This window comes from Anopheles arabiensis, chromosome 3 (assembly GCF_016920715.1).
Source record: "Anopheles arabiensis isolate DONGOLA chromosome 3, AaraD3, whole genome shotgun sequence".
Classification (NCBI taxonomy): domain Eukaryota; kingdom Metazoa; phylum Arthropoda; class Insecta; order Diptera; family Culicidae; genus Anopheles; species Anopheles arabiensis.
This window is the reverse complement of record NC_053518.1, coordinates 83,645,190-83,661,563: the sequence shown is the minus strand read 5'-3', so window position 1 is coordinate 83,661,563 and position 16,374 is coordinate 83,645,190. Positions and strand designations below refer to the sequence as shown.

The 16,374-nt window shown below is 48.4% G+C and overlaps 1 protein-coding gene across 1 annotated transcript in view; it reads left to right on the top strand.

Moving 5' to 3' along the window:
- The window catches only part of LOC120902334 (MOXD1 homolog 2-like), a 30,454-nt gene extending 14,675 nt beyond the window's left edge, over positions 1-15,779 (top strand). Inside the window, exons 3-7 of the mRNA XM_040311009.1 lie at positions 10,803-10,958; positions 12,204-12,482; positions 12,569-12,754; positions 13,367-14,194; positions 14,662-15,779. Of these exons, the coding sequence (XP_040166943.1) occupies positions 10,803-10,958; positions 12,204-12,482; positions 12,569-12,754; positions 13,367-14,194; positions 14,662-15,000 (1,788 nt within the window). The 3' untranslated portion in view covers positions 15,001-15,779. The remainder of the gene's footprint in view (positions 1-10,802; positions 10,959-12,203; positions 12,483-12,568; positions 12,755-13,366; positions 14,195-14,661) is intronic.
- The last annotated feature ends 595 nt before the right edge of the window (positions 15,780-16,374 follow it).

Genomic DNA, 16,374 nt, shown 5'->3' with positions numbered 1-16,374 from the left:
TGGAGGGTGGTGAAGATGAGGCTTCAGAACACACGCATATCTGGTCATAACAAAGCAATCAGACATACACAGACACACATATACACACAAACACAAAAGCACCGTTTCCACCGGGAACATGCAAACGAGCCCGGTGTGGGAAGCGCACAAGGCAGAAGATATGGCAAAAGGAGGAAAAAAAAGGCAAAAAGGACGACGCCGATGCTCTCTAAAACATTAATTGGTAGGAGGAACTTCAACTTTCGGATTTTAAGGGAGTTTTTCGCCTGAACATACAGCGTGGTGTTTTCGTTTTTTTGTGTGTTTTGCTTTCCATTTCGGAGTTATACTGAAGTGGTTCGGAAATTCCAATTTCCTTAGCCCACGACTCTCGACTTTTGGGACGACTTTTATTGCACGGACCACATTCAGAGCGGGCCTGCTTTGGGGTCCATAATGCAAATTATGGCTTCGGTCACTAATTTGAATGATTTATCACTCTCCGGGCCTCGACTGTTCTGGCTCTTGGGTTTCACATTAATATCCCTCCCGATGCCGCATCGCAACGCACTCGTGTGGAAGTGAGCAGCTTTCCGGGGTAGAGTGCTACCGGGATTATGTGGAGGTCAAGCGGGACCTTTTAATGCGTGCCCAAACTTTCTGCCCGTAGAACTCGTTCACTCGGAAAAGGTATTACGGTGAGCTACTTAGCCGCCAGTAACAACTCAATCAGGTGGGCGCCAAAGCTGGTCGTGAAGAGTGGCCCGAAAATCCTGAAACTGGAATTGTATTCCCTGCCATCTTTGCCTCTGGGCAGCAAGTTTCGCAATGCCCAGGAACGGGGTTTGTCTGCAATGACCCAGAAAAGCTGCGAACATATCGCACCCAGGTGCGATGGAACAGCTCAATCGAACTTGCCCCAAGTTGAGTGAAGTGAGTGCGTTACAGAAGCAAAGACAGCATTAGCATTTAGATTGAGTTGAGGTCGCCCTTCTAGATGACACGATACCATCATCATCATCGCTATCATTTTCTCCCCTTTTGTTTTGTGGCGCAGGGATGTTAAGCGGGCACTCCGGAATTCAATTGGTAAAGTCATTTTGGAATAGAAATTACTTGGGCAACAAGTTTTTTTTTCTCTTTGTCTACTTTTTGATGAGGGCCTCATCACGTGGTCAGGTTAAACCCGATGTCCGATGATCCGTCAAAGTTTGAACTCTTGATCCGCTCAGAAGCTTCCAGTGTCCGAGGTACTGTTGGTATCCATGAGAAGACGGCTGGCTTGGGTTCTATGACAGTTGCTTGCCTCTCACCTCCAGTGTTCCCTCTCCTGTTCTAACATCTGTTTAAGAATCTCTCCGATATTTGTCCGATTTCATTTTTCTGAGCTACTGGGTGGCAGTAAAAACTGCTGACGGGTTGTTATTCCGAGTTGCGATGAACTTCCAAGCAATAGATCATCTTAGCAATAGCGGCGGGGATTCAGTTTCACAAACAAGTGATAGATTTTTGCGGAGGGTGAATACAAAAAAACAGTCCAATTGCAATTCCAAAACCGTCATGAGTACGGACCGAAATGAAGTTACAGCATATTGTGCGCGCAGTTCGCAATATTGCAATCTGCTCCAAAGGATCGAAACCGGCCAATGCTGGACAATGCTCCTGGTTTCTCCTCTCATTTTGTTACACATTGATTGGGACACACACACACATACACACACAGTCAACCATATTCTTCGCTTTCTCTTTGCTTTGTTTGCAATGAATGTGTAATCATAACATCCCGATCAAGTTTCGGCAGCAACCACCACGGTGGCGACAAACAAAAAGGCGCAATAGCAGAGTGGAGGACGTTTCGGAGCGTCATAATAATTTGGTACATACGGTTTAGTGAGAAAGAGAAGGGGGGGGAGCGTTTATGGCAGAAGGAAACAGAATGGAGCACCAGGCCATGAAAAGTAAAGGCGTAAGACGGGACGAGATCCATTGGAATGAAGCGAAACAGGCAAAGTTTTTCTGGCGCGAAGAGTACGTCTGATGCTGCTACTGGTGCTACCGCTGCCATGCTACCAGTTATGATGGGAAAGGGACTGTCTGTGTGTGTGTGTGAGTGGGGCTGTAGTTAAGCAAGAAAAATAACCTACCAGAAGCTGCTTGATATTCTGCATTATAAGAACCGTGTTTTTTGTGTGTGTGCTGCTTCGCCTTCCCAACATGTTTGCTCCCGGTTCAATCGACACAGCCCCGGTGCATGGGGTGTATGGTCATAATAATCATAACCTTCTGCGTCGTCGTCTCTCGGGCTATCGTGTGGAGTTCGACATCCTGCCTGCGCCATATGTTGGTGGAAAGCAGGGGTATAATATCAGCTCAGCTCCCTTCCAGTTCCATAATGATGATGACGCTGTGTGGGCAATGATACCGAGACTTTGGTTTATCTGTTCGGCACCGGTTTGGCACCCGGAGTGGCAAGGGGTTGAGCCCTCATTTGTAAGACCAATAACAGGGCTAACATTTGGCAATAAAGAAAGTGAGTTTTTTCTTTGCGCGCGCTGTTTCTTCGATGTTACACAGTAACTTTGGTAGTTTTGTAATTTTTATTAATTAGTTCATATTGCTGGTAGTACCAGCAAACTCAGCTTGGGGCGCGCGCGCTCGTCTAGACCTTATAGGTAGGGGTTTTGAAGCGATTGGCGCCAGCAAACTTTGTGCAGCGTCATCTACCCTACTCGCTGCTGTACACACTTTCGCCAATTTGTGGAGTCGGTGTGCTCGTTTTTGCTACTAGAAATTACTCACATTACATTTAATTCACTTTGCATCTCGCCATCCACGAAGACAAATCTTCGCAAGAAGAGCTACGACGCTGCGCCTTGGTCACAATACCACAATAAAAAAGAGGGCTATTGTAGCTCTCGGTACACAAGACACACAAGACACAAATACCTGTTGGTTGAGTTGTGTTTGTGTGAAGGGAAAATGTGAAGGAGAGCAAAAACTACAACTAAAATCCCTCAAGCGATCTTCACAAGCTGCCGGGCTGCGCCCCCATTATAATGGTAGTACCGCAAGGCAGGCAACGAAGATATGCGTAAGATGCGCACCCCGTAAGGCCGAGTGCACCCGCAGTACACACATGTACGTAGCCGCGCCGCCCGTTTGGCGTTGACGAGAAGAAGAATAATTGCTTTTAATTAACATTACTTCTTGGGCTGGCCTCGGTGTGCAGTAGACGATCGGGCCCTTTGCTTTGAGCTCTTCTCGTTCGTTGCTTCGTTCGCTTTTGTACAGTCCAGTCCAGCAACGTTACACGAATAATCTGAATTTCTGTAAAGTCAGGGTGAACATAAAATGGAAATATTTGTAGCGATTTTGAGGTTTTCTGGGTAATAGGGAAACAACAGAAACCACAACCACGAAAGGAAGCGATTGCTTTGAAGCTGAAAGATCGAACTTTTTTTCCAAGTGCCATTCGTCGGTGCAACGTGAGAACGAGCGGGTGCACTTTGTGTTCTTCGATTCGAGCACGGCAACTAACTGCACGCGGTGACTCACGGCCCCGACGGTATGCATTTATCGCGGGTGACGGTTTTAGGATTCCTTCTAAAGATTTACGCTCAATTAACCCTGCTGCGGTTGTCGTTTACGATAACTCAGAGCTTAGGGAGAGAGAGAAGGAAAAAATGGATTTCCTCCTTTCTGCTCTTCCCGATTCCAAATGTCTGTCGGTGTCCTTTTTACAAAATTCCAACCTTTTTCGGTTCCTTCCTGATATCTTCGTTGTAAACCATGCTTCGCCATCGAGATGCCATCGAGCGGCTAGACAGATAACGGCGCAACATTCTGAAATCTGTGTTCCGTCTAATTTTAAACAACATGATTGATAGCCTGTTGCAGTTCTCAAGCACAAAATATGGGTGGAACATGGGTTTGAAATGCCCTCCCATTTCATTCTCTTTTAAAGCTAGAAATTCCTTACCAGCAGCAGCAGCAACAACACAAAAGGGGCACGCATAAACGTCACAATGTTTTGGGATGGTCCCGAAAGCCCCCTGGAAAGCAAAGGATGGGTTCGTTATTCTTCCCGAGAAAAGAAATACTCATTTCCCAATGATAGAGATTTATGATTTGCTTACCTTTTCCGCTCATTCGCATTCCCCTCCCCGCTTGGTCCATTTCCGGGGGAGATTTTGGGTAAACGCAATATCCCTTCCTCGTCTACTTTGGTGGTTTTTCGTGAGCACAAAGTTTTGCGATTGCTGCCTTAAACTTGCTGCAGCCCAACGAAAGAAGAGAAAGAGAAAAGAATCGCTTGCACTGGAGGGTGGTGAAGATGAGGCTTCAGAACACACGCATATCTGGTCATAACAAAGCAATCAGACATACACAGACACACATATACACACAAACACAAAAGCACCGTTTCCACCGGGAACATGCAAACGAGCCCGGTGTGGGAAGCGCACAAGGCAGAAGATATGGCAAAAGGAGGAAAAAAAAGGCAAAAAGGACGACGCCGATGCTCTCTAAAACATTAATTGGTAGGAGGAACTTCAACTTTCGGATTTTAAGGGAGTTTTTCGCCTGAACATACAGCGTGGTGTTTTCGTTTTTTTGTGTGTTTTGCTTTCCATTTCGGAGTTATACTGAAGTGGTTCGGAAATTCCAATTTCCTTAGCCCACGACTCTCGACTTTTGGGACGACTTTTATTGCACGGACCACATTCAGAGCGGGCCTGCTTTGGGGTCCATAATGCAAATTATGGCTTCGGTCACTAATTTGAATGATTTATCACTCTCCGGGCCTCGACTGTTCTGGCTCTTGGGTTTCACATTAATATCCCTCCCGATGCCGCATCGCAACGCACTCGTGTGGAAGTGAGCAGCTTTCCGGGGTAGAGTGCTACCGGGATTATGTGGAGGTCAAGCGGGACCTTTTAATGCGTGCCCAAACTTTCTGCCCGTAGAACTCGTTCACTCGGAAAAGGTATTACGGTGAGCTACTTAGCCGCCAGTAACAACTCAATCAGGTGGGCGCCAAAGCTGGTCGTGAAGAGTGGCCCGAAAATCCTGAAACTGGAATTGTATTCCCTGCCATCTTTGCCTCTGGGCAGCAAGTTTCGCAATGCCCAGGAACGGGGTTTGTCTGCAATGACCCAGAAAAGCTGCGAACATATCGCACCCAGGTGCGATGGAACAGCTCAATCGAACTTGCCCCAAGTTGAGTGAAGTGAGTGCGTTACAGAAGCAAAGACAGCATTAGCATTTAGATTGAGTTGAGGTCGCCCTTCTAGATGACACGATACCATCATCATCATCGCTATCATTTTCTCCCCTTTTGTTTTGTGGCGCAGGGATGTTAAGCGGGCACTCCGGAATTCAATTGGTAAAGTCATTTTGGAATAGAAATTACTTGGGCAACAAGTTTTTTTTTCTCTTTGTCTACTTTTTGATGAGGGCCTCATCACGTGGTCAGGTTAAACCCGATGTCCGATGATCCGTCAAAGTTTGAACTCTTGATCCGCTCAGAAGCTTCCAGTGTCCGAGGTACTGTTGGTATCCATGAGAAGACGGCTGGCTTGGGTTCTATGACAGTTGCTTGCCTCTCACCTCCAGTGTTCCCTCTCCTGTTCTAACATCTGTTTAAGAATCTCTCCGATATTTGTCCGATTTCATTTTTCTGAGCTACTGGGTGGCAGTAAAAACTGCTGACGGGTTGTTATTCCGAGTTGCGATGAACTTCCAAGCAATAGATCATCTTAGCAATAGCGGCGGGTATTCAGTTTCACAAACAAGTGATAGATTTTTGCGGAGGGTGAATACAAAAAAACAGTCCAATTGCAATTCCAAAACCGTCATGAGTACGGACCGAAATGAAGTTACAGCATATTGTGCGCGCAGTTCGCAATATTGCAATCTGCTCCAAAGGATCGAAACCGGCCAATGCTGGACAATGCTCCTGGTTTCTCCTCTCATTTTGTTACACATTGATTGGGACACACACACACATACACACACAGTCAACCATATTCTTCGCTTTCTCTTTGCTTTGTTTGCAATGAATGTGTAATCATAACATCCCGATCAAGTTTCGGCAGCAACCACCACGGTGGCGACAAACAAAAAGGCGCAATAGCAGAGTGGAGGACGTTTCGGAGCGTCATAATAATTTGGTACATACGGTTTAGTGAGAAAGAGAGAAGGGGGGGGGAGCGTTTATGGCAGAAGGAAACAGAATGGAGCACCAGGCCATGAAAAGTAAAGGCGTAAGACGGGACGAGATCCATTGGAATGAAGCGAAACAGGCAAAGTTTTTCTGGCGCGAAGAGTACGTCTGATGCTGCTACTGGTGCTACCGCTGCCATGCTACCAGTTATGATGGGAAAGGGACTGTCTGTGTGTGTGTGTGAGTGGGGCTGTAGTTAAGCAAGAAAAATAACCTACCAGAAGCTGCTTGATATTCTGCATTATAAGAACCGTGTTTTTTGTGTGTGTGCTGCTTCGCCTTCCCAACATGTTTGCTCCCGGTTCAATCGACACAGCCCCGGTGCATGGGGTGTATGGTCATAATAATCATAACCTTCTGCGTCGTCGTCTCTCGGGCTATCGTGTGGAGTTCGACATCCTGCCTGCGCCATATGTTGGTGGAAAGCAGGGGTATAATATCAGCTCAGCTCCCTTCCAGTTCCATAATGATGATGACGCTGTGTGGGCAATGATACCGAGACTTTGGTTTATCTGTTCGGCACCGGTTTGGCACCCGGAGTGGCAAGGGGTTGAGCCCTCATTTGTAAGACCAATAACAGGGCTAACATTTGGCAATAAAGAAAGTGAGTTTTTTCTTTGCGCGCGCTGTTTCTTCGATGTTACACAGTAACTTTGGTAGTTTTGTAATTTTTATTAATTAGTTCATATTGCTGGTAGTACCAGCAAACTCAGCTTGGGGCGCGCGCGCTCGTCTAGACCTTATAGGTAGGGGTTTTGAAGCGATTGGCGCCAGCAAACTTTGTGCAGCGTCATCTACCCTACTCGCTGCTGTACACACTTTCGCCAATTTGTGGAGTCGGTGTGCTCGTTTTTGCTACTAGAAATTACTCACATTACATTTAATTCACTTTGCATCTCGCCATCCACGAAGACAAATCTTCGCAAGAAGAGCTACGACGCTGCGCCTTGGTCACAATACCACAATAAAAAAGAGGGCTATTGTAGCTCTCGGTACACAAGACACACAAGACACAAATACCTGTTGGTTGAGTTGTGTTTGTGTGAAGGGAAAATGTGAAGGAGAGCAAAAACTACAACTAAAATCCCTCAAGCGATCTTCACAAGCTGCCGGGCTGCGCCCCCATTATAATGGTAGTACCGCAAGGCAGGCAACGAAGATATGCGTAAGATGCGCACCCCGTAAGGCCGAGTGCACCCGCAGTACACACATGTACGTAGCCGCGCCGCCCGTTTGGCGTTGACGAGAAGAAGAATAATTGCTTTTAATTAACATTACTTCTTGGGCTGGCCTCGGTGTGCAGTAGACGATCGGGCCCTTTGCTTTGAGCTCTTCTCGTTCGTTGCTTCGTTCGCTTTTGTACAGTCCAGTCCAGCAACGTTACACGAATAATCTGAATTTCTGTAAAGTCAGGGTGAACATAAAATGGAAATATTTGTAGCGATTTTGAGGTTTTCTGGGTAATAGGGAAACAACAGAAACCACAACCACGAAAGGAAGCGATTGCTTTGAAGCTGAAAGATCGAACTTTTTTTTCCAAGTGCCATTCGTCGGTGCAACGTGAGAACGAGCGGGTGCACTTTGTGTTCTTCGATTCGAGCACGGCAACTAACTGCACGCGGTGACTCACGGCCCCGACGGTATGCATTTATCGCGGGTGACGGTTTTAGGATTCCTTCTAAAGATTTACGCTCAATTAACCCTGCTGCGGTTGTCGTTTACGATAACTCAGAGCTTAGGGAGAGAGAGAAGGAAAAAATGGATTTCCTCCTTTCTGCTCTTCCCGATTCCAAATGTCTGTCGGTGTCCTTTTTACAAAATTCCAACCTTTTTCGGTTCCTTCCTGATATCTTCGTTGTAAACCATGCTTCGCCATCGAGATGCCATCGAGCGGCTAGACAGATAACGGCGCAACATTCTGAAATCTGTGTTCCGTCTAATTTTAAACAACATGATTGATTTGAACCACGCCACCATAAGTATGAGCTGGAAAAACAGTCCCGTCACTGTCCAAAACCCACAGAGGATTGCATTTGCGCACAACTAGGAGCCCCCCTTGATTTGTTTCTGCTGACGCAAAACAACAAAACCGGAAGCATGAGCCACAGTGACTTGACACTTTCCGCAACGCACTTTGACACTCCGATAACTTGCCCAATTCGAACACCCCAGCACTCTCCGTCATCTTCCGTCATCGATCGACGCAGCGGCCGGCTCGCCGGGTCAGCAAGCAAACTTGCGAAGAAATGGAGCGGAAATTGATTTCAATCAATGGCGATTGTTTGCTTCGTGCTCGAAAGCCCAACTCCCCACGGTGATGGTGGTTACCGGGGTTCCCGAGCCGCTGCAAAACCTACAATCTTCTTCCCCGAAAAACCCTAGTGGGATGGGTTGCTCGGGCCCCCATCAAAAAGGCACATAAAACCCGGAAGTCGGAGCGGGCTGGTGCAGATGGGTCTTAGAAAGAGGCCTCTGACCGTCGGGGCTACATCCAACCGAAGGCGAAGACCCTCCGTTCGGAACGGAAGTTTAGACTTATGGGCAGCAGCAAACGAGAAGAGCATCGCACATCTTCTGGGAGCATCGCAGAGAAATTGATTCCACCGCCTGCCGAAACGAGCGCGCCGGTCGGTAGTAGTAATCTACCGACGGGGGAATTAATTTTACTTTTCTGGGTCAGTCCGCACCGCTCTGCACGCTGTGGAGCGCCATAAAACTGTGCCCGCGCCCTGTGACCCTACCACACAGTGGGCTGGCTTATTTTTGTGGGTCTTCAGGGTCTTTGGTCAGGCTTCGCGCGGGCCTGTAATCAAAAGTTGAATTATTTTCTTCACCTTCTTCTTCACATGTGTGTGTGTAAGTGTCCCTCCAGCACCACCATGTAGGTTTTGCGAACTTTCACTAGCGCCAACGTTTGATGACAGGGTTACCTACCGGGAGATCATGGTCAGTTCGTAACGTTTCTTTCGGCATCGGGGAACGGTCCTGTAATTATCGCTTGCCAATGGTTAACTTTGGTGAAACAGCATCTTTTCACCTTCCGCGTTCGTGTGTGTGTGTGAGTTTTAATTAATCAAAAAATCGGACCGCCGTCCCGCTGCCGATGGGATGCGGCGCTATATCTTTTTTTCAAATTTGTACCCAGTGTTTGTTTCTCCTTCGCAAACCGTCATCAACCGGAGAAGGAAGTGAAATTAGCCTACATTTTGTGTTAACATTTTTGCACCAAAAACCACCTCCATACGCCCTTCTTGGTATGCCGAAAAGCCAATTAATCTTGTCCCATGCTGATAGCGGGAATGGCCACCACAAGTCATCGGATAGTTTGGCTAAGAAAACTTGAATGGTGACGCTGTATGGGGATTTGTTTTTGGGTGAACTTGTTTCTTCGTTTCTAAAAACACACACTCACCGAACTTCCGGGGATTGAGAAAAGAGAGAGAGAGAGAAAAGTGAAGCATAGAGAGCAACGGAACGTGGAAAAATATTTCACTATCACCTACCGTCCCGACATCTTGACGACATGACCTGTGGCAGTGGCTTAGATGTTTAGGATTTTCAAATTCAGGTTAGCTTCGGCCAGTCGCCGCCGTTTGCCATGTCGCCAGGCCTTTCAAATTCTGGTTCTGTGCTAAGAATGTTGCCCTAGGATCGTACGGCCGTCGCGTCTAGGGGCAAGTTAATTACTTTTTAATCCCGGTGTGATGTTGCTGCTGTCGCCTGCTGGCGGCACGATAAGCCTTCATTCGAAGGTGTTCCCGTTTGCGTGCATGTATTTTTTTTTCTTCCCATCTTTGAGTTGATCGAGTTATAGGGCGAGCAAGGGAAGTAAACAGACAAACGGAACGTGCATTAGCTGACGTAAGTGGGGCGATTCTTCAAAACAAGCGCACCGGCTTTTCATTTTATTTGCCCAATAAATCATGTGTAAAAAGAGGACAGCAGAAAAAGACACATCGTGATGTCACTGTATGCAAACGTTACAACCAAGCCAAGTTGCTAATGAGCAGCTCACACTCATTTTGAGAAGCAACAAATGCTTCTCACCTTAAGACATTCAAAAACACGGGAAGCCTTATTTGCGAAATAGATATATTATCTCCCACGCTGCAAACCATCCGTTAAGGTGCGAAGTGACCCTCTTCACGAGGGGACGCTTAGCTCCTCTTCGAGGGAGGCTCCATCACTCCAAACCGGCCAAAAGGGACGAAAAACATACGCGCCCGAAGGTTTTGTGTGTTTGTGTGTATATGTGTCTGTGCATCAAGGTGTGAAATAATTAACACCACCGGTTCCCGGCACTGTTGCGATTTCCACTGTTGCGACACGAGACCTAGTTCGGGAGGACCCCTGTTAGTGGACGACCACCTGTTTGACAAAGCCTTGCTTTGCTCACTGTTGTTTTTTGTTGGGGTGCTTGATTTTCATAATGTATACGTCGTCCCGTACGTCCGAAAAAAAAACCTCCAGCGTACCAACAGCAACGTCGTCCGGGTTGGGGTTTAATTTATTCAACCATACTTTATTAAGCAATTCCTTAAGGCAAAGCACTATATACTAACGGCCTTCTTCTACACTCTTTCCGCTTTATTTACAGGATCGACACTTTAAGCAGAACAGTAACGGCGAACCACACGTAGACTCGTCGCAGGACTACGTACTGCTGCTCGGGTACGAGAATGCAACCCACACGGTGCTGCGGTTCCGCCGGAAGCTCGATACGTGCGATACGGCCCAAGATGTGCCGATTACGGTAAGTTTGGTAACGAAGAAGAAGCGGGGGTCTCGGTTAAAATGCTCCCCACACGGAATGAGCTCCAATGCTACTACACCCGATGAATGTCGCCTGGAATTGGTCAGGAATTTGCATTAATTTGTCGCTAGCCTTCCCGCCACGCCTCGGAGATCTATAGGACGGCTGGGAAGAGTACCCCAAAAGGGGAGTTCCACAGCTGGAAAGATTCTTTCACAGCAAAACGCAAACTTCAAGACGTGTATCATTGAGCATTCCGCCACACAACAGCTGGCTAATTGTTATGCTGATGTAGTTTCACCTGCGCTTTATGACGTTGAATTATTGCCTGGGATTGTTACTTTTTCCTGTTGACGGCACAGAGAGAATAAATCTCCTTCGTCGAAAAAAAAAAGTTAGCAAAACTCCTTCAAACACTCCGCCCGAAGGCGCCAGAGGCTGAAGCAGGAAAAGAAATCGAGTGTAACTTTATCACTTTTTTTGTGTGTGCGTTCTGTTAGGTTGTTCCTTTGTTTCAAATCCCAACCATTCGCTCGTTTGCTGAAGTTCCTGGGGTAAACCTCAACCTCAGCCGAGACGATGATGAATTTATGCAAATGGCAAAAATTGTGCGCACTGTTATGAATGCAAATTCAAATTATAAATCGCTTAAGGGCCACTCCCGCGCGTGTCCATTCCATCCCGAGCGCAGGGTTGGTTTGGACGGCGCGAATGCATCATTCAGCATCAACTCCAACGCCAACCACTACTACTTGCTTGCTTGATTTCTTTGTTGGACAGTATTTCAAATGTTGCCACATCGGTATCACCTCGGTCGGGATGTTGGATGGGATCATAAAATTCTCATCAGTGTTTGCTTTTACAGCGCAAAAAAAAGTGTAGCCCTCCGCATCAGAATGCCTGAGAACTCCTTTTTTCGGAGGTTTTGGGGTTTCGGTTGATTGGAGCACGGGGTGTACCCTTCCCACTTAGAAGGCAATCCGGGTGCTCTGGAAACGATTTCCTTCCATGGTATAGGTAGAGGATTTAAATAAATTTACATCTGAATAAAGCCGATAATTGAGCTGCGAATGTGTGCTGTGCCGGGTGCGCCTTTTTGGGTTGCAAAAGGTTTGATGAACTCTTGTCACCAGATGGCGCCACTCTGTAACGTGTAACTCTGCCGGTGCACTTTGAATTGAGCTGAAATATTAATGACTCTGGTTTTATTTCTTTCTCTCCCTCTTTCTCTTTCAATCCAAACAGAATGACACCATTCGTATCATCTACATGTACCACAACAGTGAGCCAAGGAATGGTTCGCAGGCGATGGGCACACTGCCCGACCCGACCGAAGCGTTCAAGGACTCCGTGCCGATCTTTCTGACGCAGCGCGTCAATCAGGTGCCGATCGAGCTGGACTCGCGGACGCGCACGATCGAGCTGAAGAACAAGGACGTCCCGATACCGCAGACCGACGATAATCTGCGCTGGTGTACGATGTTCAAGCTGGATCAGTTCGTGCGAAAGCATCACGTTATTCGGGTAAGTGTTTGTAGAAGTCACTTCTCTCTGGTTGGATTAACTCGTTCGGTAGTTAATGTGCGGTTTCGCTTCGTTTTACTCCACAGTATGAACCTGTAATTGAGTCACGGTCAAACATTCCCCATCTGAGACACATCGTGCTGTACGAGTGTCAGGGCTCGACGCCGGAGCTGGAGATTATGTCGCGCGAGTTTGGCCGCTCGTGCATGGAGGCGGAGAAGGAGCTGCTGACGTGCAACTCGATCGTCGCTGCGTGGTCCCGCGGTTCGGAGGTAAGTGTCAGGCCAAACGATTGAATTTATGGAACGGCGTTTGACTGTCGACGCGAGATGTTAAACAGAGAATTCAATGTTATTTTTTGTGTAAACTGCTCATTTTGATGTCGGTGGTGGTGAACGAGCAAAACCCAGGTGCTACTGAGGGAATTGTGAATCACTCACTCACTCTCCGCTAACCTCCAAAGAAAACATTTCATCATACCTATTTGAGCAGCAGATAAAGCGTAAACAATTTAAAACCCCTTCTGGGCAATGAAGCAACACACACAATGAAGCAAAAAACATACAACAAAATCAATCAAACCTCTTAAGCAGTTAATAATTGCTCCGCTTTGGAGCTGAGCGCGCGAGCGATTGATTGCCGAAGCGCCCGCGGGGTTTTTTGGTTACGCAAGCTAGAGACAGCTTTCATGTCTTCTCGCGTCTGATTGAAGGACAGATACCTAGAAAGCACCACTCTCGAGCATGATGTTGCCTGCAGGCGTCCCGTAGTGTGACGCGTTAAGCAACTCGCCGAGGTGTGGCACCAACCAATTTCCCCCAAGCGTACATTGTAACTGATTGGGCTCGTCTCTTCTCCGCTCTTCTCCCGTCCACTGTTCGCAGGGTTTCACCTATCCGCTCGAGGCCGGTTACCCGCTCGACTCGTACCAGGCCCGCTTCTACATGATGGAAACGCACTACACCGGGTTCCAGAGCAACTCGGTCGACCTGACGCCACGCGTCGACAACTCGGGCCTGCGGCTCTACTACACGACCACGCTGCGCAAGCACGACGCCGGCGTACTGTCCGTCGGCATGCAGCCGAACTGGCGGCACATCATCCCGCCCGGCCAGGATCGGGTCCTGTCCGAGGGCCACTGCATCGAGGAGTGCACGCAGCGTGCGTTTCCCCGGCCCGGCATCAACATCTTTGCGGTGATGATGCAAACGAACGGCATGGGCCGGCAGATCCGGTTCCGCCAGGTGCGCTCGCGGGAAGAGCTGACACCGATCGCGCACGACGGCAATGTGGACGCCAACTACCAGGAGTACCGCCGGCTACACACGCCAGTAAAGGCGCTGCCGGGCGATCGGTTGATCGCGGAATGTACGTACGACAGTACGGGCAGGAAGCAGATCGCGCTCGGCGGCTATTCGTCGCGAGACGAAACCTGCCTGGTGCTGAGCCTGTACTACCCGCGCCAGAAGGAGCTGACGTCCTGCCACTCGATACCGAGCCTGCCGACGGTGCTGCGGGCGGTCGGCATCAACGAGCTGGCGGCCGGTACGAACCCGATCCGGATCGCGTCGCCGGCGGAAATTGCGGGCATGACGCTGGAGGAACGGCTGCTCACGTACGATTGGCGCGTGAACTTCAACGACTTCCAGTACGTCGTGCGGAAGGGTGCGTTCAAGCCGCTGTGCTGGAGCGCCCGCAACACGCCCATACCGGTAAGTTTCAATGTGATGGATGAATAAATTAGAACCCTTGTAGGTAGCTCAGCAGCTCGAAGCGGCGATATTGGTCAAGCAGATCGGATTGACCTCCATGTTACGATGTTAGTTTCCGAAACTAATGAATATCCCAAATTGGGCCCTTTCTGGTCCGTCTTTCGAACTGGGTTTGGATCAATCGGTTGTAAAACTTTCCCAACATTCAATTTACTACCCCTTCGGTCACACTTTCCCACTCGATCTGAATCCCCGTGAAGAGCCGCTACATCGTACTTTATAAATCAATTTTATGCAAATATTGAGGTTTTCACTTCCATTGTCCCCGTTTCCCGATTCGTTTCTGTACTTCAACCTTTGTGAGCGTGATAGGAGATTACAGGCCAACCTGAGCTGTGGAACATCCTTTTACTAACGTGCGGTTTTCCTCTCTCTCTCTCTCTCTCTCTCTCTCTCTCTCTTAACAGGGCACCGATAACGTGGATGCGTACGCACCGAACCTAACGAAAATCTGGCGCCCGATGGCAACATGCAGCTTTAGCGGCGGTGCATCGTCGGCCCACGGCACGATGGCCGGTGGCAGCAGCTACAGCGTCAATCGGTTCGTGACCGAGCGCGACATCAGCCTGGACCGGCCGCCGGAGGACGACGATGACCGGTGGAACGTGATCGAGGGTGCGGCCCGGAGCAAATCCATCCGCAGCTCGGCCCCGTCCGCCAGTCTGGCGAGCGGGGTGACGCTCGCCGTTGCCGTGTCGCGGCTGGTGCTGTTTGTGATCTTTCTCAACACGGTCAGGTTACTGTGAGGCTGCTGTGTGGCGGGATGGTGCGTTTGGGCACGGTAGGTAGGAACAACAGTGATAACAGGCGAATCCAGCGAGCAGCAGCTGCCACACCGGGCGTATGGCGCACGTGATACTAAGACTGGGTTTTTGACTAGCAGTTTTATGCTGCAGGGAAGGGGGAAAAGGGGGAATTTTAAAAGAAGCGATGTATATATAACGGTAAGGTGCGGAGCGTTTTAGTCTGATAGTAGCTGTGTAGGTAGGTGCTCTTTTCTTCTTACCGTGTCGCTGCTCCGGGCTCACGCACAACCCACCCGCTTTCAGTGTCGCTTCGATGCGAACGGATTGCGTTTTCGGAGAGAACGATCCGGCTCGAAGGACCAAAAAAAGGGGGTTAAACACACAAGCTCACTAGTCATTTTAGGTGCCCACAAATCGGAGCCCAAACGGGGTTGTGTGCCGGAGCGCGCACGGGAGGTGGAAGCGTTACGGGGAAACGTTGAGTAGTACGTATTTAATTCAGGGATATGTAAATTGTCAAACATTACGGAAGAAAGAAAAAAAAAGAAAGGAAGGAAAACCAAGAAGTGAGCCAGTTTTGTGGGAAGAATGGAGTGACAGTCCGTTTTGCGAGAACGGAACGGAACTCGATTCTTCTCCTATATGTATTGCAGCTAGTGCATCTGTACCAAGAGAAAGAGAGCAGGAGAGCAAGAGAGAAGCGTTTAGTACGGTAAATATGTACATAATAAATAGGACTTATTGTAATAAATTGAAAATAAACTATTCAAAAAGTGAAATTCAGTTAAAAACTTAAAACAAGAATACGTTGTACCCATTATCTGTTGTAACCAATTGAAAGAACCAGCCGTTGACCGCATCCTTTCCAAATCGCCCAGCACCAAGTAAGTTTAAAACATCCCGAAACTAATCCGTAACAGATTACACACACATACATACAATGTCAGGAGAGGATGGGTGGCGAATTGACTGCAGGAATGTTTGGTGCATCGATAAAATGTTTCCCCTTGTTGCTCGTCCGGAAGCCGGAGCCGTCTCTATCGTGGCTTTGGTTTTAGTCTCCCTTTGTGTGTCTACGATGCAACCAGGCAGAGCAGTTTCCTGTCCGTGCGACTGTTGAGAGTAAAGACAACCAACCAAGGCAGGGGAGGGGGGGAGGTTAAACTTACATCAAACATTCAAATTATTTCCGTAACAAACTTCGGCAGCCCGGGACTCTGGTTGCTGTTGGTATCACCCTTTCACCGGATACAACCGGAATCCTGGTGCATGGCTCAAGGTCCAGCCTTGATTCGAGGGTACGAGTGTAGGCGTACAATGCACCAGTGCATCTTTTCTCATCCGGGACGCTTGCCCGGTATCTTGGTTGAACGG